Genomic DNA, 25652 nt, shown 5'->3' with positions numbered 1-25652 from the left:
CATGTATCTTTGCTGGAGGTATAACCCTATCTCCCTAAGCAATCAGAAAGGGAAACGACAAGTGGAGTCAAAAGCCAGATTGAATTGTCTGCTTTAGGAGTTAGGAAGAGATGATTTTAAAAACCTACAATTTTGACCGTATTGTCTTTGTCGATACGAATGATCAAAGGTTGGCCATCTACGCCAGTAATTTGCTGTTGTTCAGGGGCAGTAAGTTTCTGCGTTTCCCTCTCATCAGACGATAATGAAACATTCCTGAGAAACATGGGGTACGACACAAACTTAAAGAAACAGGGGGGAGAAGATCACATTGTTGCAGTAGTGAAAAGCCATGATTAAGGTACCTCAATTGTTCAACCATTGGATTAGTTTTGATTTCAACCTCAAAAGCAGTATGAGTGTTGATGTGAATCTTCAATTCTTTCATCAGGTCTCTCATGATCATAATCCTAGGCTGAAGAAGAACAGAAGACATGAACACAACTTACAAGAAGCGAATATAATGCATATAGAGAACAAGAAGGATTTGATTACGGTGGATATTGCAAGAGATTCTGCTCTGAAGGCACGGAGAACGTAATAGTAAGCATTTCGCTGGAGTATGATGAGTTTTTTTTTCTTGTCCATGGAGCCGAACAGGATTGTATCGTCGTCAAAGCTATAGCTCGGGATAGTCTCTGTAAGACCTCTCTTCTTAATCGGTAGGTCAGTTGATTCTTCAGCCGCGGTTCAAGAAGATCACAAGAAAATTCACCATCGATCAGTCTAATTGCATCAATGGGAGAAAAGAGAAAACAGAGGAGTCCCGAAACTCTAGAACCCATGAGAAAGATACGAAGAGAAAGAGAGAGAGAGACTTACGAGATGGAGAGCTTGGGGCTTGATCTTTCTGGTCCGCCATTGTTGAGAACAGAGGAATCGGAGCGAAGAGTCTTGTAACTTGTTGACGAGGTTTGTGCGCCTTTGAGAAAAAACCCTAGAAATCGGAGTGAAGCAAGGATCTTCAACAACGTTGCATGAGAGAGAAGAAGTAACGAGATTTTGGATTCTCTCTTTATGTGTTTTATATGCTTTTAGAGTTTTTATACTGTAACTAACTATACTTCGTTCCTTGATCACTTTGACTTAATTGGGATTAAGTATTGACACGTCATCAGTTGAAGTGTAAATCTACGGTTAGTTCAACGTCTTTACTGTTTGGATTGGTTACGGACTTCTGATCTGATTTTTCTAATATTTAACGAAGCTGATCTTATCCCGAGTCAACTCTATCCACCATTCAACTTGGTTTCACTGTGGATAATAGTTGCAAATTTCAAGAATCAATACGTGGCACGAGATAGTTTTATAAAGAAAAATTCAAGAAAGCTGTTGAAAAAAAAAATTAATTAAGGAATATGTCATTTTCAGTTTTAATTTCACTTAATTAAAACGAACATATTTTAATAATGAATAGTTACTTTTTTTTTTTTGTGGCTGAAACTGATTTAATAATGAATATAGTTTAAGGTTTTAACCGCACTACTATCATATTCATTTTTGAGAGAAGGGAAGAGATAAGGCTAACAAGTAACAAAGGTGGTAAAAAGAACCAACATTAACAAAAGCAAGTATTTGAATCCTGTTTAACAACACTTAAACACTGATCCATTTCTAATGTAATTCCAGCAAACAACACCAAAAAAGGTCTGTGAAATGTGATTGTACAAGTAACGAAAAGAGCTCAAAACAAATTGCAAAAGAGGGTCTTGATCAATCTTCTTATCATTGCCCTGCATTAAAAAAAAAACCAAGATTTTCACTAAAATTTCTGCCAAGTCGTCATCACTAAGAGTTCACTGAGAATGTACATGTGTTATATATATCATTGGCAAAGTTACCTTATCAAGCTTTGCTGAGCATGTGATTGTAACAGAGCCTTGTTATCAGAAAAGGGATCGTTGAGCTGTAGACTGTTTGGGAGCATCAAAGTTTGGCTTTTCTCCACCTTCCCACATTATATCCTCAGGAGAAACCTGCAATCAGTTTTGGGATCAAAATGTTTCTCAGCTTCTGATATAAAGACTTTGACTTGACGAAAGGAGATGATAACAGTTTGTGTAATACTTACTTCTCTAAGATCTATCAAGCTATACGGCTCATCAACCTCCATTGCATTCGAGTCTGCAGCCATTACCCGATGCATTTCCTAGAGATAAATTGCAAAGTAGATTTCTCAGAACGGCTTGAGTCTGATGGAACAAGGCATGAGAAATACTTTAGTACCTGTTCCGCATCATATGCTTTGATGATGTAATCACTGAACTCAGCTTCCTCAGGCAGCCTCATACGAACACATTTTCCAATAAGAGACTCAGGATTAACACTGCCCCAGCTTTTGCCAGATTCAGGAACATAAGTCGAACTAGGGGATACCTTAAAACAGAAAAGAGATAATGACCATTAAAGTGAAAACTCTTGCGGTAAAGACAGTCTGGGTAAAGAAAGCAAAATCAGAGAGGGTTCAATTCCTCTGCCTTACAGGTTTGGTCAGTGACGTCTCTGATACTATCTGCGTTTCCTTCTCATCAGTTACAGATGCATCCTCCCTGAGAAAACAAAGATGAGTGTTAAACAAGGAAGAGATGATTATCTTCGAAGTATGTAATTAAAGCTTTGATAAGAAGATACATATACATACATTTTCTCTAGGGTTAGAAGATTCTTCTGAATCTTATCCACAAAAGCGTTGCGAGTTTCGTCAGATATCTCCCACTCTTTCATCAGTTTCTCAATGATCTCAGTCCTCTTCTGAGTAAGCAGAAGACATCACCACAAGCCTCAGGAAACAGAACGAAAATAGCAAAAGAGAAGAAGAGAAAGGGTTACTGCAGTTACGTTTGACATTGTCGAGGTTTCAAAAGAGAAAACTTGGAGAAGATGGTAGAAAGCTTTCATCTGGTATTCTTGGACTGTAGGTGTCTCTTTCGTGACGTCTTCGGCGGATAAACAAGTCACATCTCCATCGCCGCTATCAGACTCTGACTTAGATGACTCGGGTGCTCTGAGAGTTTTTTCAGCCATTGCTCTCTTCTTTATTGGGAGATTTGCTGACTTCTCTGCATCATCACGAGAAGTAGCCGAATCAAGATCACTCGATACAAAAGACAAGAAAGACAGTTCTTTATGATTCAGCCGTTTCCATCAATGGCGGAACAGAGAAAACGAAAAGCAGAGGAATCCTAAACCATGACATCTATATAAAACCCGAAGTTCTAATGATTCATACTCGAAAACCCTAATTACTGAAGATTTCGATCGTAATGTTACAAGAAATCGATGATTACGTACCACCAGGAGGATCTGTGCGTTGATCTTTCTGGTCCGCCATTAGAGAGAGAGAGAGGATCAATGAACTCGAGGGATGAAGTCTGTGGATTAAAGCAAAACCCTAAATTCGAAAGATCGTTGTTGCAGAGGTGAACAAGAGAAGAGAAGAGCAGAGCAGAGCGAGAAGATTTGTGGAAGACGCGAGTTTATAAGACTTGTGGAAGACGTTAGGGGTTGTGTAACAGAACGTTAGTTTAGTTAACTCTCTTTTTTTCCCCAATGGAAGTTAGTTAATTTGTTTATTTTTTAGTCAACAAATAGGAGAGTAAATTAAATGTGAATAATTAAAGAGAAATACCCTAAAATAGCACCATTTTAGATTTTTCTTCCAAAATTAGCATACACAATCAAATTTTCCAAAAATAGCATTTTTTATTATATCAATTAATCCTCTAAAATTAAATTAATAAATATCTTTTTTTTTAATTCTTCTTCTTCTCCGCCTAGTTATGTCGTCTCCAATATCTCCAACAATCATAGCCTCCGTCATCGTTTTTCTCCAGCAACCGTCTTCTTGATTCTAAAAGGCAATAAATGAAATTAAACACACCTTTATTTATCAGAAGCGGCGGTGGAGACAGACATGTAACCGGAATTAGATAGTGGCTTTCTTCTCCAGAGAGCAACACCACCATGAAGGATCAAACTCAGATCTCATCAGAGACAAAATCTACCACTCCAAATTATGTTATCAAAAATAAAAGCAAAACAAATCTGATTTGATGATTCAATGATTCAATGATTATAGAATTAGGCTATTGTTCATGATTTGATGGATATTGAATTCACATAGATCGATGTATTCGTATTCATCAAGGAGAATCAAATTGGCTGGTCCGATTCAAGGAAGTCTTCCTGAATTGCATAAAATCTTTCCCAAATTTCAGACAATCCTTTATGAAGTTCAATCACAGTTAAAATAAAGTGCTAACAGAAACATATGATGCTGATACATCATACAAGTACCAAAGCAATCTAAAAAGGTTTTACAAACATCATACATGTCTAAAAACAGAGAAAGTAAAACTGAATTAAGGAACATAGTTCATCCTGAAATCCAAACTTTTTATGAAAGTCATCCTGAAGTTCAATAAATATTTCATGAATTATGTTGAATTTTTCCTGAATTTTCAAGGAGTGTTGGATGTTGGGTGATGATTTTTAAAGTTACAAAAATATGAGAAAGAATTCTGCGAGCTATCAACAAAACTCAATAGGGTGGCGTGTATGCTCTGTTTTCTTTGTTTATTCCTTTTAATGAAAGCCTTCCTTAAATTCGAGACATCCTTCCTAAATTTCATGGAGTGTTGTTGCAGCTCGTCCTAAACATCATATATGTCTAAAAACAGAGAAAGTAAAACTGAATTAAGGAACATAGTTCTTCCTAAAATCCAAACTTTTTATGAAAGTCATCCTGAAGTTCAATAAATATTTCATGAATTCTGTGGAATCCTTCATGAATTTTCAAGGGGGGTTGGATGTTGGGTGATGATTTTTAAAGTTACAAAAACATGAGAAAGAATTCTGCAAGCTATCAACAAAACTCAATAGGGTGGCGTGTATGCTCTGTTTTATTTGTTTATTCCTTTTAATGAAAGCCTTCCTTAAATTCGAGATATCCTTCCTAAATTTCATGGAGTGTTGTTGCAGCTCGTCCTTACTTTCTTGGAGTGTTGTTGCAGCTCCAATTCTTCTGACCAAATCCGCCTCTTTACAAAGTTATTACAAGTGAACAAACACCACACATTGTATAAAACATCATCCGATATATCTAAAGCTCCAATCTTGACCACTACAACATTACAAGTGAACAAACGTCACACATGGTGTTTATAAACCACCATTGATACATCTAAAACCCCCATCTTCTCCAATCTTGTATAAAACAACTCACACTCGTAACACTTTTAACTCACCCCCAAAGAGTTAGAAAAGAGTAGCTTTGTTCAAAAGGAGAAGTTGAAAAACATCAAAAACTATACACCGTAATTAATTTTATTAAGAACCCATCAAAAATTTGAACAATGTCAAAACTCAGAACACACAAATTGAACAACACAAGTTAAAAATTTGGAATCTTTTTAGGAAAATAAAGAAAGATGAGATCTTTAAGGTTACCCACGTCAAAGAAGAAGGACCTAGAAGAGGATTCTCTTTCATAGTCTAAAAGCAAACTAACAACGACAATGTCAAACTGCAACAATGGATTTTCTGGGAAGAAACTTTCTTCCACGAAACTCATCACTTCCTCTGCTCCAGAATCGAGCTTCACATCGAGAATCCAAATTATCGATCTTACCGTGAGTTTTAAATCTGAGATTGAAAAGCGTTATAGCAAGAGAGAAGCGTTGGTGGCATCATCATCTCCGAATTCATTCGCTGCATCATTCCTCAAAATTGAACCGATTTCATTCTCTGTCTCCTCCTCCTCCGAGCCTCTCTAATTTAAGTGGAGTTTTTTAGGTTTTGTGCTTAGGCGATTGTTGTGTTTTCTCTTTCCTTTTATTTTTTATTTATTTATGTAATTTCTCACAAAATTAAAATTGTGCTATATTTGGAATAATTAAGATTGTGTGCTAGTTTTGAAACAAAAACTTAAATTAGTGCTATTTTTGAGAATCTCCCATAATTAAATAAGTTTACCTAGTGGTGTATTAATATCATCCATTCGATCCACGTTTGCTTATTAACGAATAGATTAGAGTCTAGTCTACGTATGGATATCAAAAACATGAAAATTGAGAAAAATTGAAGATATACAGTTTCAAATTAAAAGAATAGAATACAATTTCAGTTCTTTGGAAATTATAATATGTAAAAAAATAGACCCAAATTATTATATGTAAGTATAATTTTCATTTTTTTGTCTATTTTCTTTTGTTTTAAACTAAAAGTTGATAGTTTTTGGGTATATTTATTATAAGAAAAATGGTGTTGGCCGACGCCCAAGATACCTTAAACGCATGGTGTTCAACCCTATAGAACACTATATGCTTTCTATTTAGGTAGTAGAAATTCGTATATTTTATTCGTATGATTTAATATCCGTATATTAATGTTTAACATTCTCCAATATATATTGTTATTGGGGTCTCGAGTATGCTACATAAAGTTACATAAACTGCAAAGGTCAACGTAACACGACATCTAGTGGTGTCGAAAATTGACTATAGTACTCTATTGAGACGGGCCTTCCCAGTACGTAGACCCTAGATCATGTATATTTTACTAGAAAAGTATTTCGTTAAACATCAAAGTTGTAATGAAACGCATAAAGTCTGATATTTTATTATTTGAATTTTTGGAGAAAATTATATAAAAGTGAAAACAATGCAAGAAATAAAAATGGCTGATTAAGTGGAAGTGGTATGTTTTAATGGAAAAAGAAAGTGTTAACTTGAAAGAACTATTGCATAAATTGATAACTTGAAAACTACTTTCGTCGTTCGTTCGAAAACTAATTATTTGGGAAAACTGTTACTTATTCTCCGAGTCTTTTTATTTTATTACATTACAGGTAAAATATACAATCATTTGGAGAGAAATGACTATTGTAATTACAAGAGGAGACCACAATAAAGTCCTCTAAAGTCCAAAATTAGGTGAAAATTTGATCTATTAGTAGTTGAGAAGGCACAGTAAATTGTTCTTTAGATATTTTTCTCTAGATTTGTTCGATCCTTTAGTGTCTTTTAGCTATTATTTGATCACGATGTTTTTCTTTATACAATTATATTAATTACCAAGATATTTTCGAGATTGAAAAATTCTGAATTCCTCTTTATAATACCGATATTGGTGTTGTTTGCTTTTCATATCAATTAGTCTGCCTTACATTATTTAAACTCTGTATTACAGTTACATAGAAATAGTGAAATTATGCTCAGAACTATACATGTTTGTGAGTTGCCAAAAATAGAAACTATTTATCTATATATACATTTTTCAAGTACATTTAGCAAATAAATCCTGAAGTTGCCACCTATTTACAAGATTGCCATTGGTTAATTATTAATTTGTTTTTTATTTAGTTAATTAATATTAAGTTTCTATTTTTGAAAACAAGATTTCCCATCCTATATAAATTTCCAAAAAAATTGGAACCACTCCCTTTAACATTAAGTATTAATTTTATAATTGATTTAATTAATATTAAGTTTCCAATTTTACAAAACAATATTTTCTGCATACACAAATTTCCTAAACAATCGGTCTAACCAAGAAACAAATTGATTTTCGATATTGGAGGAGGATTTGTGGCCGAGATTTTTGATCTCAACACATTGATTTCCCCCTAAAATAAATGTTCAAAATCAAATATAAAATATATCATTCAAAAAAACTAACGGTATGATTTTAAAAGGTAATAAACATATTTACCATTCAATTTGATATCTTATTCAAAGAATAATAATAAAATATAAAAGATATTGCTTGCTCACAGATTTACTTTTATTTTGTATTACGTATTTAAAAATAATTTTTACTTTCACGGGTTTCATATGATGAGTTTTTGCGGATTAAATTTTTTTGAATATGTTGCCTGACCCGCCTAGCATGGCGGGTTTGGAATATAAAATCAACACTAAAACTATTAGTTTATCTCATATATACTATAGATTTGTAATCATAATTTTGAAAATTAACTTATAAATTATTTGTAATCATAGTTTTGAAAATTAACTTATAAATTATTTAGTATATGAACTACAAAATATTACACATACTATAACATATTCTTAATATTCCAAAAAAAAAAAATACACATAAAAATTACACTAACATACTATATAGGCATATACCTTTGTTTAATTCTAGAGAACAAAATAAATCTAGAATTTTATATTCTATCTAATAACAAATTTAAGTAATTAGGTTATAAACTTTATAAAATGTTTGAAGAAGAAAAAAAATTCTAAACAAAATTCAAAATTAATTAGACAAGAAGTTAATTAATTGAAAATTTGAAAACTAAATAAATTAAAAATTATTATTTAAAATACAATAATTTCTAAATTAGTCTCGCAGTATACCGCGGGTGAAATCCTAGTATTATACAAAAGGTATCACTATAACAAAAATTACTGCCTAAGGGGTATGATATCTTAATAATAGTAATATGATTTACTGGTAATAAACTAATAACACGTTAAAAAAATTATGTTATGATTTGAACACTCTTGAAATTTCAGTACTTTCTTGTCTTTCATTTTTTTTTTGGTAATTCTTTTTTGATTAATTTGTTTGAACCTTTTCAAGATTGAGCGTAATTAAAAATTAGGCAAGTTGGACGTAATTTACCAAACACTAATCAGAAATCACAACTTAACTAGATGTGCCCAATTAGATGGACATCACTAATTATTGTTTTTTACAATATTAAAGGTTTTCACTATTACCCCCAAAAGTTTCAACTTCTTCCGCACATTACCCCCAAAACGTTCAAGATACACATTTCACCACCTTGTGGTATATTACCGAATCAAATTAACTAGCTAAGATTTTACAACATGATTATTAATTAACCAGACAAGAGTCAAAATCTATGATTCACCTCTGATAATTCACAAACTCCTTTCTAGCATTTCTTGAAATCTCCTGTAAGATTCGACTTTCTCAAGCAAGAACTTCTCGTGGCAATTAGCAATGAACATATCCGCCAAACGATCAATATCATCTTCCTCATGATCATGAGCTGCAACATCTCTGATCTCTTCGGCATCTTCGACTTTCTTGTGTTCGAGCCACTCGAGGTAGCCAGAGAGCTGAGAATCTTCATCCTCTTCACCTTTGATGTCAGAGACAGCTGGAAAAGGAAAGGGTTGAGGAACAGGGACGACATGAGAAGAACACCAGTTGTAATGCAATCTGAAAGATCCGAAGAAGATCTTGCGTTGGTTCTTTGAAGCCTTTGTTGGAAAAAACATCATGAGTTTTCGTTTCTTGTTGTTGTTGTTGTTGTTGTGCTTCGAGATCTCTAGAAAGATTGATTTGGCTCTCGCTACAGCTCTTAGGAAACGGTAGAGAGGGTGTGTGAGGAGATTTTGGATTAGTGTTTTGAGTTTCATGGATGATGATGATGAAGAAGAAGAAGAAGATGTTGATGATGATTTGAGCTGCATGACTTCAAAACTCAAGAGAGAGAGACTCTTTCTCTCTTTCTCACACTTATTTTGTGTTTTTGTTCTTCTTTTTTTTGCTCTCTATGTGCATTAAAGTGATCAACTCAACACTCGCGGGACTTTATAAAGGATTTTCTTGACTTTTAAGCCACTCATTTCCTTGTTATTGTCTGAATTGAAGTTTTGAACTTAGTGGGCGTTTTTGTAATTTTGTTTTCTCCGGATATGATTGTCTTTGTCTATATAATTTGGTCTTAGTTTTTGTTTTCAATTATTATTATTTATTTTTTTCTTGTAATTTGAATGTAATTTTCCGTAGAATTTCCCACGAAGTTAGAGTACGGCGAGTTTTGTTGATGTATTGTTATTCTAATGAACTGGTTATTTACAACGTTATTTCTATCGAGAAGATGTTGTTATATATGCTAAGATAGTTGTAGGTGTGATTTGTGTTAAGTTACCGATTAGGATAGACACACAAAATAGGTTGTGAACTTGTGAACCACAATTTTTTTTATTCTTTTTCAGTTAGCATATTATATTAACACACACACACACACACACACACACACCACATTATCTATTTATAGATACAACATAGATAGTTATGTCTTCTTTGTGTATATATACGATATATATACTCATATATAATTTGTGGTTTTCATATGTATATCTCTCGAGATAGATTGTATGAATATTATCGTATAATTTTAAAAAGAAACAAAAAAAGGATTATGTATGTGTGGCGCAACACAAGAAGTAGAGTGAGCCACAAATGGGTTTGGCTGAGGACTGAATTTTTCAACTCCCAATTAGGTATCGGGAAGAGTTCAAACTAATTAAAACATTGCGTAAGGTTAAAGAAACCAAACATTTCCTATGTTTTATTTGTCGTTTTATATTAATATTGTCTTCTAATCTCAGATTCACCACTTCATATTTCACTTCCGTTAATTTTAATTTACTACAAATGCAGACAACCTTCTGAAGAATCTATAATATTTATAGACGTACTTATAATAGATATATAAACGAGCTTATGGAGTGTGTTTAATTTGGTGATTTGAATAAGACCATATCCCACCTACAACTTCTCCTAAATCCTTATTTATACACTCTTCTTAACTTCAACCAAATTCTCACATTTCCCAAACTTAGATCGGATCAACAACTTTGATTTATTATACTAACAGATTAATAGAATACCCAACGCACTTTCGTTTTTCACCAAAAATTACTCTTTTTTTGGCACAAAACATAAACAAAATTTGGGATTCTCGAGTTTCGTCTTCGTAACGAAACTTATAATTCGATATCATTCAGTTCAGATTGTGCAGCTATTTACAAATTTTTAGTAACGAATTATAAATTAGTTATTATTTGGTATTGTAGATTATTTAACACAGCTTGGAGTTATCAATATACCATTATGATTTATGAAGATATATAAATATTCATTATTATTATATAAAAGATAAATTTAACGTCAACACTACCGTAATTAAGTAGTTGAATAACTTCGACTTTTGCTGTACGACACTAATGTATACAGATACAATTTGAAAATGTAAAAGCTAGAAAGTTTTGGAGGCAGCCAGAAAAAAAAGACAGACTTGAAGAGGTTGTTTTGTGTATCAGCCAAGAAAAATACAAATGAATTTTTTTTTTTTTGTGAACAATACAATACTAATGGTTGTAATTAATAAGAATTAAATTATAAATGATTTAATTTTGTTGGCTGGTGTTCATTTGGATCTACGAAGGGAGTAATTTTAGGCAATCGGATCAATGCAAATTAGGCTAAAGGTCCTTGTCGTCATGGAATCTTGGACCAGTTGCAGGAATTTTTAGGGGTTCATGAAGCCAAACAAATCCCAATAAGCACATGTCTTCAACACACACTCAATCACTCATATATGTATAGTATAGAAGACATAATAATTATTAAATTACGTATGGATGTCGTTATTACTTAGTGATCATAATTAATTATTAAATTACACTCGCAATATTACTCTCGGAAAAAAAAACGTATAGTATAGAAGACAAACCCGGCCCTTATATATATGACGACAAACCCTTTCACGTACAAAAAAAAATGAAAATGAAAAAAATATGGGAATAATATTAAAAACTATAAGACAATTTCTGTAATTTGAATATATATATATATATATATATATATATATATAAAGTATAGTATAATTTGTTTGTGGATGATAAAATAGAATTGATTAGTCTGAAATATTTATTTTTCAAATAGCCGCGAACGGCGCATAAGGCTTAAGCTTCGCTGAAAACCTCAAAGACCGAGAATATATAAAAACAAAACTAATTGCTAAATATTAATAAATCCAATGTGGCTCTCTGGTCTAAAGATAACACTAGTATATAATACAGTACAAACTGCTTTTTAAAGATAGTATTAGATTTAGATGATTAAATATTTTTCGAGACTTGTAAAATAAAATTAGACAAGAAATCAAAGTGGCTGATTTTCAGTTGATCGGCCACACCTGAATCTCTGGAGCTCTTGTCTTTCTTGGATTTCATCTTTACACGATCGAAGACACAGACCAAAATACAACACATGCAGATGCAGAGCACATCCTGCTCTATTATATTTTTATTTATACCAATTGCCAAATATATCAAATAAGTATGACTTATATTGTAAAAAATTGTATGATAATTGTGAAAACTAAAATACAACAACAATAATATACATGCAGCAATAATAGATTTTGAAGTTTTAGTTAGTTTTTGTAATCGAACTTTATCATTGCTAGTATTGACTATTCTTTATCAATTGGTTTTGTAATAGACCTCTTAAAACCCTTTCTTATAATTGCTAGTATTGACTATTCTTTATCAATTGGTCAAGTTAGTAGATTAGGGTGTATAGGATTGTTGTTGGTTATATGTATTAACAATAATGCATACTGAAAGACGTCTAACCGCACATCATATTAATTTGGCCGGTATAAGTAACTTTCATTCAAATTTTCGCGTAAGTTTCCGATTTTTCATTTTGGACTTGTGGAAAAAAAAACTAATGACATGCATGAACTTTACAACTAACCTTAACTTACTTAGATTTTCAATACCTCGATTTCCAATTTTTTCAGAATAAATTTTAAAGTAGAATGTATAAAGATTTGTTTGTGTTATCCTAAGAAACAGAGAAAGGAGGAAAATTTTAAAAGAGTGGAGAAGAAGGCAAGGTTAGAAAGAGATGTCTCCAAAGTGCATCAGCAACGCGTGAGGAAGATCCATAGATGACACAGAGATGAAAGAGTTGGTATCATTTTTTTAACCACTCGCAACTACTCCTCTCTTCTTCTATCATTCATTTTTTACCTTTTGTTAATCAGGTTCCATGCATGTTTAAGCTTTGTTCATCTCTAATGTTAATGAATATATGGATCATTTGACAAAGGCTGTCAATAATTACTTATAAGTAGAAAATCCAATCAAGGGGTGGCCACCCTTCATGAATATAAATAGAAACTATTAAAATATGAATCTAATATTCCTGCAGTATGTATACAATGGTGGCTAGTACGTTATACCGTCATGCACTCAAAGTTCTATATAGCTATTTTTGTTTTTTTTTGATAACTGAGAGAAGTTATAATGATAGAGAGTTTGTGAAGTCATAGAAGAAAACTAAATAAAAGTGATCATAATCATTGAACATCTTTCATTACATCATATCACTTCCAAATTTCAATCATTTGCACATGCTTACCATCATCAATTGTATCCACCTCCTCTGACTCGATCTGAGCCATCGTTACATTTATATACATTTACATCTTTATATTATACTCTTCTAGAATGGCTTGATTTTGTATATTTCTATAGTTAAACACTTAAACATGTCTTATCACTTGTGATATTTAACTCGAATATTCTTCTTTTGAAGACTCGAATATTTAACTAACACACAGTGTTACCAAGTTAAAAACATTTAGTGATTTCTTTCAAGACTTTTCAGCCGGAACATTTGTAATTGTAAATCAAAATTACTACAAACATAACCAAAATTTCTGATTTTCAATGAACATTTTTCATAGCTCATGCTCAAAACTGATATGATCATTGTTAAAATTACTCCTTCAGGCTCTTCTCTTCTTGAAAGATTTGGATTTAGAGAAAGAAGAGGAACGCTTATCACTGCCTCTCTTTTTGGTGGATTTGTCAAACCCGTTCTCATTCTCCGATTTGGTGGACTTAACACTAATAATACCACTTGAAGAGATCTTTGAATGTTGCAGATCCTCTGCTTCTTTGTCCCCAATTACATATTGTTGAAGCTCAGAATCCATTAATCCTTCAATCTTCTCCTTCATCATTTGTTCCTTTTAAAGACAAAGGAATTACAAAGTTAATTCCATGTAATAACCGAAGTAACACAAATATAATATTTTTATACGGTACAGGGAGGTAAGAGAATTACCTCGACTTGTTTTGCTCCTTCCTTGATATCATCATCAACCGACACATTGTGAGGTTCAAGCACTCTCTGCAACAAGCAAAACAGAAGACACTAATCAATTGCAAACACAAGACTATGAGAACAGCTTGAGAGACTTTTCGTTATTCTTATTCTCTCAGGAGTGCTCAATTTGAACTCAACAGCACGCATTCAAAGATCCAAACTTTGTTCTTGGTTTCGTAATGTTAAACTCTTATGATTACAGTTGATGGATCAATTACAAAGCAATAAATAACATGGAAGTACCTCTTTCAAACGAGGGAGGGCTGATTCGATTTCCTTTCCTGCAACTCCATTGAGATATTTGTACAACTCCCTTACGCCCTGCAGGATAAGAGAATGTACTTGTCCCCTCTCCAACTGCATTTGTCTCTGCAAAGTCAAACATTCAAATGTTTGCAAGTTTATTAAATATAAATGTGCTGAAACATAATGAACCAACTGGATGCAATCTTCAAAATTAGAGTAAAACATGTTACCTCGATGGTAGAAAACTCCACCTCCTGCAACCCCAAGCATAACAATATAGATGCCTGAACAGATGAAAGTGATACGGGAAGCTTCTCTTCAAAATACTGATGTGCCAGTGTTTTGCAGATGTCATAAACCTTTTCCAGATAAGACAAAGAAACAAGTTAAAAAGGAAGAACTGAAAGCAGTTAGTACTGATCTAGTCTATATAACAAGTTAACACAAAAGACATTGGTATTTACTTCTGCACCAGTTCAATGTTGAATGTGTGTTGGGTATAAAGTTGGTTTCAAGAGATGATAACGAAATGTCAATGTGTGTTGGGTATAAAGTGATGATAACAAAATGTCAATGTGTGTTGGGTATAAAGTGGTTTTCAAGAGATGATAACCAAAATGTCAATTTAGTTGACAGACATTTTCAAAAGAAACCATTCTAAGGAAAGAAACCTAACCAGATTGAAGTCCGTCAGATTTTTAGTATATGCTCTGAGCCTCTCCATATCATATGGAGATAAAATGCCGTCAAGTGTCTTCAAAAATCCGTCTGATGAATTCCCTGAAGAATCAACCTCGGGGAAGTTGATCTTTGGGTTTAAGACACTGGACAAAAAATGATATGAAAAACAAAAACAATATTATACGGAACTCATAATATCGCAAAATGAAGACAAGAAAATCGTAGTGCTTACCTCATTACAAGTTTATAATCCATCTTCTTGAATTTATCACTCAACAGCTTAGAGAACCTTGTCTTGAAATCTGAACAAAGCAAAATAAGTTGTCACACCATATACTTGGAAAGTTGGAAGATGAAAGTTCAGTTCTTGATCAAAGAAAGTAACAAACCTTTATAGAAGGGAGTAAAGAAGCCCAACTCATCGGACTCGTTGACTACTAGTTCATCATTTTTTAAAGGTCTTAGAAGCATACATGTNTCAAACATTCAAATGTTTGCAAGTTTATTAAATATAAATGTGCTGAAACATAATGAACCAACTGGATGCAATCTTCAAAATTAGAGTAAAACATGTTACCTCGATGGTAGAAAACTCCACCTCCTGCAACCCCAAGCATAACAATATAGATGCCTGAACAGATGAAAGTGATACGGGAAGCTTCTCTTCAAAATACTGATGTGCCAGTGTTTTGCAGATGTCATAAACCTTTTCCAGATAAGACAAAGAAACAAGTTAAAAAGGAAGAACTGAAAGCAGTTAGTACTGATCTAGTCTATATAACAAGTTAACACAAAAGACATTGGTATTTACTTCTGCACCAGTTCAATGTTGAATGTGTGTTGGGTATAAAGTTGGTTTCAAGAGATGATAACGAAATGTCAATGTGTGTTGGGTATAAAGTGATGATAACAAAATGTCAATGTGTGTTGGGTATAAAGTGGTTTTCAAGAGATGATAACCAAAATGTCAATTTAGTTGACAGACATTTTCAAAAGAAACCATTCTAAGGAAAGAAACCTAACCAGATTGAAGTCCGTCAGATTTTTAGTATATGCTCTGAGCCTCTCCATATCATATGGAGATAAAATGCCGTCAAGTGTCTTCAAAAATCCGTCTGATGAATTCCCTGAAGAATCAACCTCGGCGAAGTTGATCTTTGGGTTTAAGACACTGGACAAAAAATGATATGAAAAACAAAAACAATATTATACGGAACTCATAATATCGCAAAATGAAGACAAGAAAATCGTAGTGCTTACCTCATTACAAGTTTATAATCCATCTTCTTGAATTTATCACTCAACAGCTTAGAGAACCTTGTCTTGAAATCTGAACAAAGCAAAATAAGTTGTCACACCATATACTTGGAAGGTTGGAAGATGAAAGTTCAGTTCTTGATCAAAGAAAGTAACAAACCTTTATAGAAGGGAGTAAAGAAGCCCAACTCATCGGACTCGTTGACTACTAGTTCATCATTTTTTAAAGGTCTTAGAAGCATACATGTGTGCTCTCCAGTCACAGCACTCTGATCCAAGCACAGGGAATAATCAGTGTTACATACAGCAATCATAAATGAAATTTATATAAGCAATCAAGGAGAAAGTATAGAAATATTCTCAACTGGGACTTGGCTAACGTAGAAAGGCGCAAAATTCTGTTTTCTCCAAAACCGGAAGAGATCCAATGTAAGCCCCAAGGAAACACCAATGTAGTGGAGTTTCTCAGGCCGTCGTTCATGAAGTGGAACCAATAGAGGTGGAAGATTTGTGCGAGGTTTTACTTGCTCCTCGAGCATGGAGACCTGTCAAAAATGGAATCAGCTAAGAATGGATACAGAGACATAACTATGCGACAGTGAACATAAAAATGTAGCAGAGCCTGCACTAAAAAACAAGAAGCCTACACAGATATATAGAATAAAAAACAAGAAACCTTCTCAGCAGCCTCAGTAACTCTAATGGGCGCTTGCTCCACATCGACTTTATCATCTGCTTCTGAGATTGGAGCTATCTCACCCTCAAAATATCTGCAAATGCCAATCCCTCAGTATTAGCAAAGAGTATGACTACAACTAATTAAGATAACAAAGTCTATATTTTTTAGCACAATTATGTTCATTTAAGTAACATATGAGATACACATGACAGCAAACTTGTGTATGCACATTTTCATGAATTTACCTGGTCAAGAGTTTAACTGCAGCAGAACCATATCCCATCTACAATGCGGTAAATCAGAAGCTTGTTAAACGCACACAAAACCTAAAACCGGCATGTAAATATATGAGCAGAAATAAAAGATTACCTTCATGGCGTTAGGGTGGACTGCTATGCGTACTATTCGAGCACCAGAGAACCCTGGAAACTCAGTGTCCCGAAATTGTTCACAAAATTTCCATGGAATTTGGTCTCCATATGGTGAATGGCCATCCCTTAAACTTTGAAGGGCTGAGTTCTCAGATATCTTTCCTTCGAGACAGACCTGAAGATAACAGTTACAATGATGCTTAAGATCACACAAAAAAAGAACACAAGCTAGAGACTATAATTTCCCTCAATAATGTGGAAAAAGCATCTATAACAGATTGATAGTTGATACTTTAATCTTTGTAAGTTCATTTTCTAAAGACTGATAAATCGTTGTTCTAGGTCAATGTGAACCTAAAATCAAACTCTAGCTCTTTGGTGTGACCAAATAAGGTAGAGAAAAATTTCACACAGAGCAATAATATATACCTGGATAACACAAAGTATATCAGGAAGCTTGTTTTGGGACTCATCAACGGGACCTGTATTTGAAAGCAGTTAGAGATAGTTCTGAAAATTAAATTAGGTGGCGAAAAAAGTATACCATGCATACCAAGTAACACAAACAAATGATGAGCAGGAGCATCAGCCAGCAGTTGAAGATCATTAGGAGAATTTTTGTAGTGAGACGAGACACATAGCGCCATCATTCTCTGTAGGATGCACTTATATCAGTCTATGATCAAAATAATGTACGGATCCCAAAAGCAACCATATTTACCTGTAGAAACAACTCACTATCTTTGTGAAAAGAAAAGAGTGTGTCTCGGTTGACATAATAGAGATCACACTGGCTTGGTGAAGGATGGCTACACAAAAAGAAGAAAGAAAAGACAAAACAAATTTAAAAAAAAAAACATTTCTAGACAATCAGTAACGCACGAAAGGAAAGTAGATGCTACAAATTTTTAGTAAACTATTCATACCGCGCAGGATTAGGCAGACAAGTAGCAACATCAAGGCAAAGTAGGCCATTAAGCCAAGATTCTATTGGATCTCCAGAAGCGTATCTAATAGACTCATTAAGTTCTATCTTCTTGAAAAGAAAACCTGTCCAAAGAAACTTGAGGGAGTCAGGGCAATGGTTCACATAAACTAGAGCCGCCACAAATGCAGGCCCTGCGAATGGTAATGCCTATGCCACCTAGATCATTACGAAAAATATAACTGCCGAATACACGAAATGAAATTTTATAAATAAATGCTGGAAGCACTATACTTTACCTTCCCAGACAGTACATAGGGGAATCTGGGCGATGATTCTAAGAAAGATGAGGTCTCTAAAAAATTTCCCTAATAAGTTTTATATCGAAGAATGAAAGCAAGGTGCAGCAGTTAAATACCTGAAAGAGAACCTTCAAGACCAGTAGCAGGAGCCCGGCTTTGCTCATCTAATTGTTGGAGGAGTTTCAGGGACAAAGATCTCCCAGTGCCTTCATAGCTTTAAAAAAAAGGGTAAAATTCAGCAGCATGATTATCCCTGAATTAAAACCGGAACATGCATACAACTTTCCAAAATTATGGAAATGGCATCAAATCCTGTTTCACATACCCACTGACAGTTGACGATAGGAAAACTAGATAAGGACCAAGCAAAGACTTCACAACTGGCAAAGGAATAGCTGCCGCTTCATCAATAACCAACAGCTCTACTTGTGAGAGCTTCTCATGCTCGTGTGGTTGTATATACTACACGAATAAATCAAGATCATGGAAAACGTCAGAGATGGACTCAAATCACAACTTGAAGACCATGAATTGACTGAGGGATTAACAAACCTGGATAGTTTGTCTATGCTGCTTGTAGATATTTATCCGTACAATAGCTTTTTTGAAGTCAGGATTCGCACTTTTCACAACATCATAATCAAGGTGCTCCTATAAAAACGATAGTGGAAGGTATTTAAGAGACATATGTGACCACATCGCAAAATGGAATACTAATTTCCTCTATCCTTAAGCAGTGTAGGTCTATCAATAAGTATCTGAATAAATATGCATATGTCTCGCACCTTGCAGGCTCTTCTCAATGAAATGGAACGATACTATATAAAAATAATCTGTAGGGAAAGAACTTCACATTACCTTATATTCGAGTGCATCAAAGCCTTTGCAAACAAACTCAAAGAATGTCTTCAAGTTATCCGGGCTTGGTGCAGTTATGTAAATATTTGAGTATCTACGAGCAAGTAAATCACACATGGATAATTTTAACAAAGATCCAGGAAAACACAATACTGATGAGTAAAGTAACCTTTGGGAGTAAAACTAATTTAAGAAATCTACCCAGCAGCAACAGCCCCAGCAACAGCTAAACCAAGTGCAGCAGATTTTCCACGCCCTCTACTAGCAATCAAAGCAACTATGCTGCGGAGAGCCTTATCCAGAATGGCATCGAAAAATGAGATCACAGCTTTCCCCTACAAAGAAAATACAGAAAATCAATTAACATCAGTCAGGCAATAAGAAAGAACTTTAGCAAGACAAGTACGCGAACAATTGATAGTTTCAAACCTGATCCAATGTACAGCATTTCTTGATTAAAGGACCAACGGGAAAATCATCACTTAGTTCATCTTTCAAACTCTTCAGGTCACGTTCTGCCTCAGAGAGCCCTTCAGAATCCTTTAACAGCATACAACATTGAAATGTTATCGATACTAGCTGGAAATCATTTTCTCACAACGAAACCCAGTTCACTTTTCTATACCAAGATTTACCTTTTTCGTTGGAACTTGAGTAATAGACCTGATATGCGAGGAAAGCGGCAGTATATTCAGCTCATCATCCATAACAACACATGCTTTGCACGATGCAAGTGATAGCAGAAAACGTTCATTGAAACGGCCAGCAGCCTCAGAATGCGATTCAGTTCGGAATCTGTCATGGACATCCTAATAAGAAAAAAAAATCATTACTTACTTCATCTTAATGCTTTGCTCAAGAGTAAGGAATGAAAGTTTGAAAACAGTGGTTCATACCATAACCATAGTGCATAGACTAGTAAGCGATGTAAGCGATCGCAATATTAATACAACCAGACCACCACCTTCCACAGTCTCGATTGTCCTTGCTAGTAGATTTGGAGTTAAAGCTTCAAAATCCTGAATGTATCAAGAAGAAATGGTGACTATCTAAAATGAAACAGGGACAGGTGATAGTCATATTAAAATGAATACTAAGAAAACAAAGTACCTGTAAGATGCACATGCCAAAAGTATTACCGAGAATTCGTTCAGAATCTTTGTACAAGCAATGAGTTACTCTTCCGACATCTAGCAAACGGGAGAAGGCGTCAAGCTTTTCTGGATCCAATTGTCCTCTTTCCCTCAATCTCTTCAACTGCTTCGAACGCTTTTGCTTATGACTGCAACCAAAAAAACAGATGAATCCAAAACTTCTCAATGTAAGTATGTATATGTCCTCACTAGTCACTACTCTCCAGAGGAAGGCTAATAACAAAACAGATGAATCCAAAAGTTAAAGAACCGAACCTGCTAATGTCAAGTTTGTCCTTGTAGCACCACAGGATACTGGGATTACACTTAATAACTGCCTTTGACAACATATGATGGAGGTTCACTATCTGTTTAAGAGAAGAAACACAGAAAGGTTGTAGATTTAATATCCAACAAAAACAATTCTCAGGGATATAAAAGTGTCAGAAGTAGGAAGCTTCTGAGGAAAAAAAACACCAAACCTGGTCACGGGACTTGTCACCAATGATTACAAACATGGAACGGTGTCTCAATTTGACACCGTTTTCAATTAGAGTCCTGATACGTTCATCAACCTTCTTCCTCATTCTTGCAAAACTAGCTCTGCTTCTTCCTCCTTAATCTAAACCCCCCCAAATTCAATAACAAAACCTGGGTTCACAAGTACGATAACCCTCGAGTGTTGATGAGAAAAAACAAAAAATCGAACTGATGAAATCAATTTGCGTTTGGGACTGATTTTGTTTTTGTTAATTCTATGAACAAAATTTTGACCGGGACAGAACTTAGGGTTTCTAAATTGTGCAGTAGGGTTTAGGAGGAGGACCGAAGAGAGATTACGATTTTTCTGCTTTGACCTTTTTGTCCTTCTTACTTAAAAGAATTATAACCCAGCACTAAACCGAAATGGTTTAATGCAACAATACTCAATTACTCATAATAGAATCCGGTTCAATAAATGGGTTTGCATAAGTAAACTCTAATGGGCTTGCATAAGCCCACATGGTTAAGGAATAGAAGAAGCCCGAAAAATATGTGCAATGCATAGTTTATTTATTTTTTTCTTTCTTTCCCAATCGAAAAGGTTCACACTAGCTCTCTTTTGTTTTTTGTTCTTTTTGTCTTTTGTTGGTGGTGGTGATCAATCTAGTGACAAAAAAAATCCTTTGTTGAATGTTTTGAAGAGACTAGAACTTCAATTCGCTTAAAATAAAAATAAAAAAAAAAAGAAATTACAAAAGTATGATGATTTTGATATAATGGAGAATATTAGTATATGGATAGAGAGAAATACATAGATAATTAATTTCTATTAGTAATATAGATAGAGAGTGAGACTAGAGAGATAGGCCTAATTAGTAAACCATGCAATGGTTACTTGAGAATGCTTCCATGGCACATTCGTAACTTAATTATAGCTAGGAGCTAGATAAACACAAAATAAGTTAATAATAAAAGGAACAAACAAAAAGAAATTGTAAACACAAGCATTGGACGACTGTGGGTGATGAGATCGTCGTCATGCTCTCTCAATATTTCCAATCGCATCCTTTCAAGAAAATCCAACTGTTTTTAAAGAAAGAAAAAGAAGAAGATCGATGTTAATAAAACTAGCTTATATATAAAATAAATGAGATGGAAAACAAAGAAGAAAATCTCACATGTTCGCGAAAAAGAAGCAGTCTTTCCTGACAATTGTCAGCTAATAACTGGTGTAGTATCTTCGTCCTCAAAGCGAGTTTGGCACCTGCATGGCAAAATTCATATATGCTGTAAATCAAATTAAACCATCGTAAACAAAAACAAGGGAAGAATTTTGGTCCTACTGTCTATATCGTTTCTGCTGACATATTTCTTAGCTTCGTCATGCTCCTTGGCAGCTTTCTCCACGTGACCTTCCCTATCTCGTTCAAAGATCTCAATTTTCTTAGAGACCATATAGAAAATACCACGCTTAAATTATTAGTAGATTGCAATTGAAAAAAAAAACTTGATTCAATTTCACAGCCGATATAAATTATAAGCTCCAAGATGATATATATATATATATACCTCGTTCACTTTGTCTATTGCTACTCGTACTCGTACTCGTACATAACAATAAGCTTTATTTCTTCTTCGGGTGGTTAGCCAGTTCAGAATCATCATTATCCTCTCTGCCAAAATCCCAAACAATCGAATAGAAAATAACCCTTCAAACTTGGATTCCTAAACTAAAACAGCTAGATTCAAAGGCTAGGGTTTATCAATCTCTTTCCCAAGACTATGCTAATATAAATATATAAAGTAAAAACTTAAATGGGCCAAAGCCCAAAGATTAAAAAGAAAAGGAGAAGCCCGGGGAAAAAGATCTTTTGATCTTCTTTTTCTTATTAACGCAACGCGGCTATGTGTATTAGGCTATTAGCTGTCGCTTAGCTTCATCCAAAAAAAGCCAACTCAGTAAGGGGGATGTTATTGGATTGTGGTTTTTAAAGGAGTTTGATGTATTTGAGAATCAGGTGTTATTCAATTAGATATTTTAAAAAATCCATTAAAATCTAGTGTTATTCAATATCTACTGGATTTTGTGTGATTTTAGATTTCAACGTACTTTGCTTCTAAAATATGAACAAACACAATACCACACTTTTCTCAATCATTTCATTTTCTTCTCCTCTCTCTAGATGGATCTTTAGCCTTTGATATATTATTGTTTGATTTTTTTTTCAATTTTTTTATATAATCACACTTATTCATTAGATCTGTATTATTTTTGAGAATTTTTTTTTTGTGTTCTTTAACTTTTTTTTTCTGGGTTCATGATCTATAACTTTTTTTTTTGGTTTATGATATAATCACACTTTTTTTTTCTGGGTTCAATCTCTGTTTCTTCCTCCTCAAACTTTTTGTATATAATTACACTTATTCATCAGATCTGTGTTATTTTTGAGATTTTTTTCTGTGTTCTTTACTTTTTCTTTTCTGGGTTCATGACATCTAGGTTCTTTAATTACATTAAAAATCTGGATTGAAAACAAATACAGTTTAATTCAAGTTTTCCATGACATGTGTAAAAATCTGGGTGTTATTAATTTAATATAATTTTGGTGTATAACACAGTTTATGGATATATATATATATATTTTTTTCTAACAATAACTTTAAAAAAAAATCCATAACAATCACCAAAAATATATTATCAATGACTTTCAAATCCACCTTATGTGCATTATAAAGTCCACACAAATGCATTAGACTTTTAAATCCACTAATGTCTTGGGTTAATTAAAATCTATTAAAATCCTTAATCCAATAACACCCCCTAAGTTCGAAAACGAGTAGAATGTGACAGCACGCGTTAAAGTGATGCGCGTGGGTGAAAGCCGTATCCCATCTTCAACGGGCTTTACTTTAAGATCCATATTTTGAGTCAGTCTAAGTGAGATGGAACTGAGAAGAAAGAATAAAAGCGTCATTCTTACGTTTTTTTTTTTCTTCTATAAGTTTCACAGCGAAGCTTAGTTAGAAAAAAAAAAAAAGACTTTTGAAAGCAATCAAATTTAATCTTTCAACGACACTTTCTTCAACTAACACTAAGTTGTTGTTGTTGCTCTTTCTTCTCATTCCCCTTAGATCTCTTTCTTTTTTTAACTTGAGAGTCTTATCCCTTTGGATTTTTATTCGATTTTGATTTCGATTCCTCTGTTTCCATCTGCTCTGATCTGGGTTTTTCCTCTTCCTACTAACTTTACATTGTTTGGGTTTTAGAAACTGGTGGAGTTAGATCGATTCAAAAACCCTCCCCCAAGATAAGATTTTAATAAATAAATAAAAAGAGAAAGCTTTTACAGGTCTTTTTTGGGTTTTCTTGTCTCATTCTGACCAATGGGTTCACAGGTGTGTCTCTGTCTCTCTCTCTTTTTCTCTTGGTGGTGCGTAGTGAATGAATCATGTGTTGCCTGTTTTTGAACAAGTTTAAAACTAGTGCTTGTTCATGCAATTAGTTTTTGTGGAAGATAATTGATTAAAGTTACTTGTGGCTTAGTTTATGGTTTCTGTTGAGCTTGAAAGGATATGTCTTTTGAAGATATCAACTTGTTCAATGTCTAGTGACTCAACTCAACTGTTGTCTTTTGTTCAAACCTTTTTGGAAAGTAATTTTGTATTTGGATGTTAGTTGTCCATTAAGCTCTTCTCTTTACTTGTAATTCATGCAAATGGAACCTTGCTTTCGTGTTTATTCTTCAGTGAATAGTTTCCTCCTATAATGTGTGATCCGAGACCGAAACTAATTATCTCCCAGTTTTGTGCATGTTGAAAAAATGAAATTGATTTTCACATTTTCTTAGCTGTCTTTAACAAATTTTAGTACTTGTTTGATTTTATTAAGTTCACCTTCATTGTGTTGTTGTATCTTTTGTTCTGAACTAATGTTTATCTTGATGTTCGGTTACTGCTTATATAGTTAAATCTGATTGAAAAAAGCAACCTTTTGATTTGCAGGTTTCTTGTCTAGTTGCTTAATGCCTTTTGGTTAGGTGGAGTTGAATTGAGTTATGAGAAGAGGTAGAGGAAAAGGCAAGAGGCAGAGCGCTTCTGCTAGAGAAGATCGAGGAAGCGGCGAGGAAGAGAAGATTCCAGCTTACAGGAGAAGAGGGAGGCCACAGAAGCCGGTGAAAGATGAAATCGAGGGAGAAGAGGAAGAAGAGCTAGTGAAGAAGAAGACAGAAGAGGAAGAAGAAGAGAAGGATGATGGTTCAGTAACAAGTAAAGAAGATGTGACAGGGAATGGGAGGAAGAGGAAGAAACCAGTAGAGTCTAAAGAGAGCAATCTAACCGAAGAAGAGAATGCTATAGGATCCAAATCAAGCACAGATGATTCGACGAAATCATCCTTGTCTATTGGGTTTAGGCAGAATGGGAGCAGAAGGAAGAACAAACCAAGACGAGCTGCTGAAGCTGTTTTTGAATGTAATGGGGTTTGAAAACGCTCTTGAAACCACCTTTTTTGGTGTTCTTTGTTTGGTTACACCTTTGCTGTTAGAAACCCAAGTTTAATGCGGGGTGCATTTTGGTTTTCACTACATGGAATCAAAATTTCGATTTTTAGGACATTGCTCTTGTTTTCTTCTTACCTCTCTTGTGAACAAAAGTAGAGCCTAAAAAAATGCTCTTTAACGGCTATGAAAAAATGCAACAGTTATGAGTTGTGGAAAGTGAAAA

At 34.0% G+C, this 25652-nt stretch overlaps 4 protein-coding genes and 1 long non-coding RNA gene across 7 annotated transcripts; 2 read left to right on the top strand and 3 right to left on the bottom strand.

Annotated features, from left to right (window-relative positions):
- LOC109126193 lies at nucleotides 7–1153 on the top strand. Its single transcript, XR_002033241.1, has 2 exons — nucleotides 7–340; nucleotides 431–1153. It is a non-coding gene; the product is annotated as an uncharacterized LOC109126193 (long non-coding RNA).
- On the bottom strand, nucleotides 1926–3447 carry LOC104715756 (protein EMSY-LIKE 1-like). The gene is made up of 7 exons (XM_010433137.1): nucleotides 3331–3447; nucleotides 2878–3098; nucleotides 2681–2790; nucleotides 2522–2588; nucleotides 2266–2415; nucleotides 2111–2188; nucleotides 1926–2015 (listed from the first exon to the last, which is right to left on the bottom strand). Exons 1-7 carry the CDS (start codon nucleotides 3368–3370, stop codon nucleotides 1926–1928), a joined length of 756 nt encoding a protein of 251 aa, XP_010431439.1. The 5' UTR covers nucleotides 3371–3447.
- LOC104712480 lies at nucleotides 8683–9508 on the bottom strand. The gene has a single exon (XM_010429387.1). The coding sequence runs from the start codon at nucleotides 9489–9491 to the stop codon at nucleotides 8934–8936; it is 558 nt and encodes a 185-aa protein (XP_010427689.1). The 5' UTR covers nucleotides 9492–9508; the 3' UTR covers nucleotides 8683–8933.
- LOC104712479 (RNA cytidine acetyltransferase 2-like) lies at nucleotides 13447–21283 on the bottom strand. Of its 3 annotated transcripts, XM_019229385.1 has the most exons (27): nucleotides 20930–21283; nucleotides 20724–20815; nucleotides 20425–20596; nucleotides 20211–20333; nucleotides 19950–20123; nucleotides 19744–19854; nucleotides 19516–19649; nucleotides 19315–19408; nucleotides 19009–19107; nucleotides 18782–18918; nucleotides 18573–18670; nucleotides 18156–18279; nucleotides 17951–18038; nucleotides 17783–17882; nucleotides 17659–17711; nucleotides 17228–17404; nucleotides 17104–17141; nucleotides 16856–16949; nucleotides 16545–16724; nucleotides 16426–16448; nucleotides 15312–15397; nucleotides 15155–15224; nucleotides 14918–15065; nucleotides 14472–14600; nucleotides 14239–14364; nucleotides 13954–14019; nucleotides 13447–13855 (listed from the first exon to the last, which is right to left on the bottom strand). In XM_019229385.1, exons 1-27 carry the CDS (start codon nucleotides 21032–21034, stop codon nucleotides 13613–13615), a joined length of 3084 nt encoding a protein of 1027 aa, XP_019084930.1. In that variant the 5' UTR covers nucleotides 21035–21283; the 3' UTR covers nucleotides 13447–13612. The 3 variants fall into 3 exon arrangements, with proteins under 3 accessions (XP_019084930.1, XP_010427686.1, XP_010427688.1); XM_010429384.2 differs by lacking the exons at nucleotides 14472–14600; nucleotides 14918–15065; nucleotides 15155–15224; nucleotides 15312–15397 and adding exons at nucleotides 15500–15628; nucleotides 15946–16093; nucleotides 16183–16252 and having other exon boundaries at nucleotides 16340–16448; XM_010429386.2 differs by lacking the exons at nucleotides 15155–15224; nucleotides 15312–15397 and adding an exon at nucleotides 16183–16252 and having other exon boundaries at nucleotides 16340–16448.
- Nucleotides 23899–25543, top strand: LOC104712478 (VID27-like protein). The gene is made up of 2 exons (XM_010429383.2): nucleotides 23899–24326; nucleotides 24933–25543. Exon 2 carries the CDS (start codon nucleotides 24986–24988, stop codon nucleotides 25412–25414), a length of 429 nt encoding a protein of 142 aa, XP_010427685.1. The 5' UTR covers nucleotides 23899–24326; nucleotides 24933–24985; the 3' UTR covers nucleotides 25415–25543.

This window comes from Camelina sativa, chromosome 9 (assembly GCF_000633955.1).
Source record: "Camelina sativa cultivar DH55 chromosome 9, Cs, whole genome shotgun sequence".
Lineage (NCBI taxonomy): Eukaryota > Viridiplantae > Streptophyta > Magnoliopsida > Brassicales > Brassicaceae > Camelina > Camelina sativa.
This window is presented reverse-complemented; position numbering and strand designations above follow the sequence as displayed.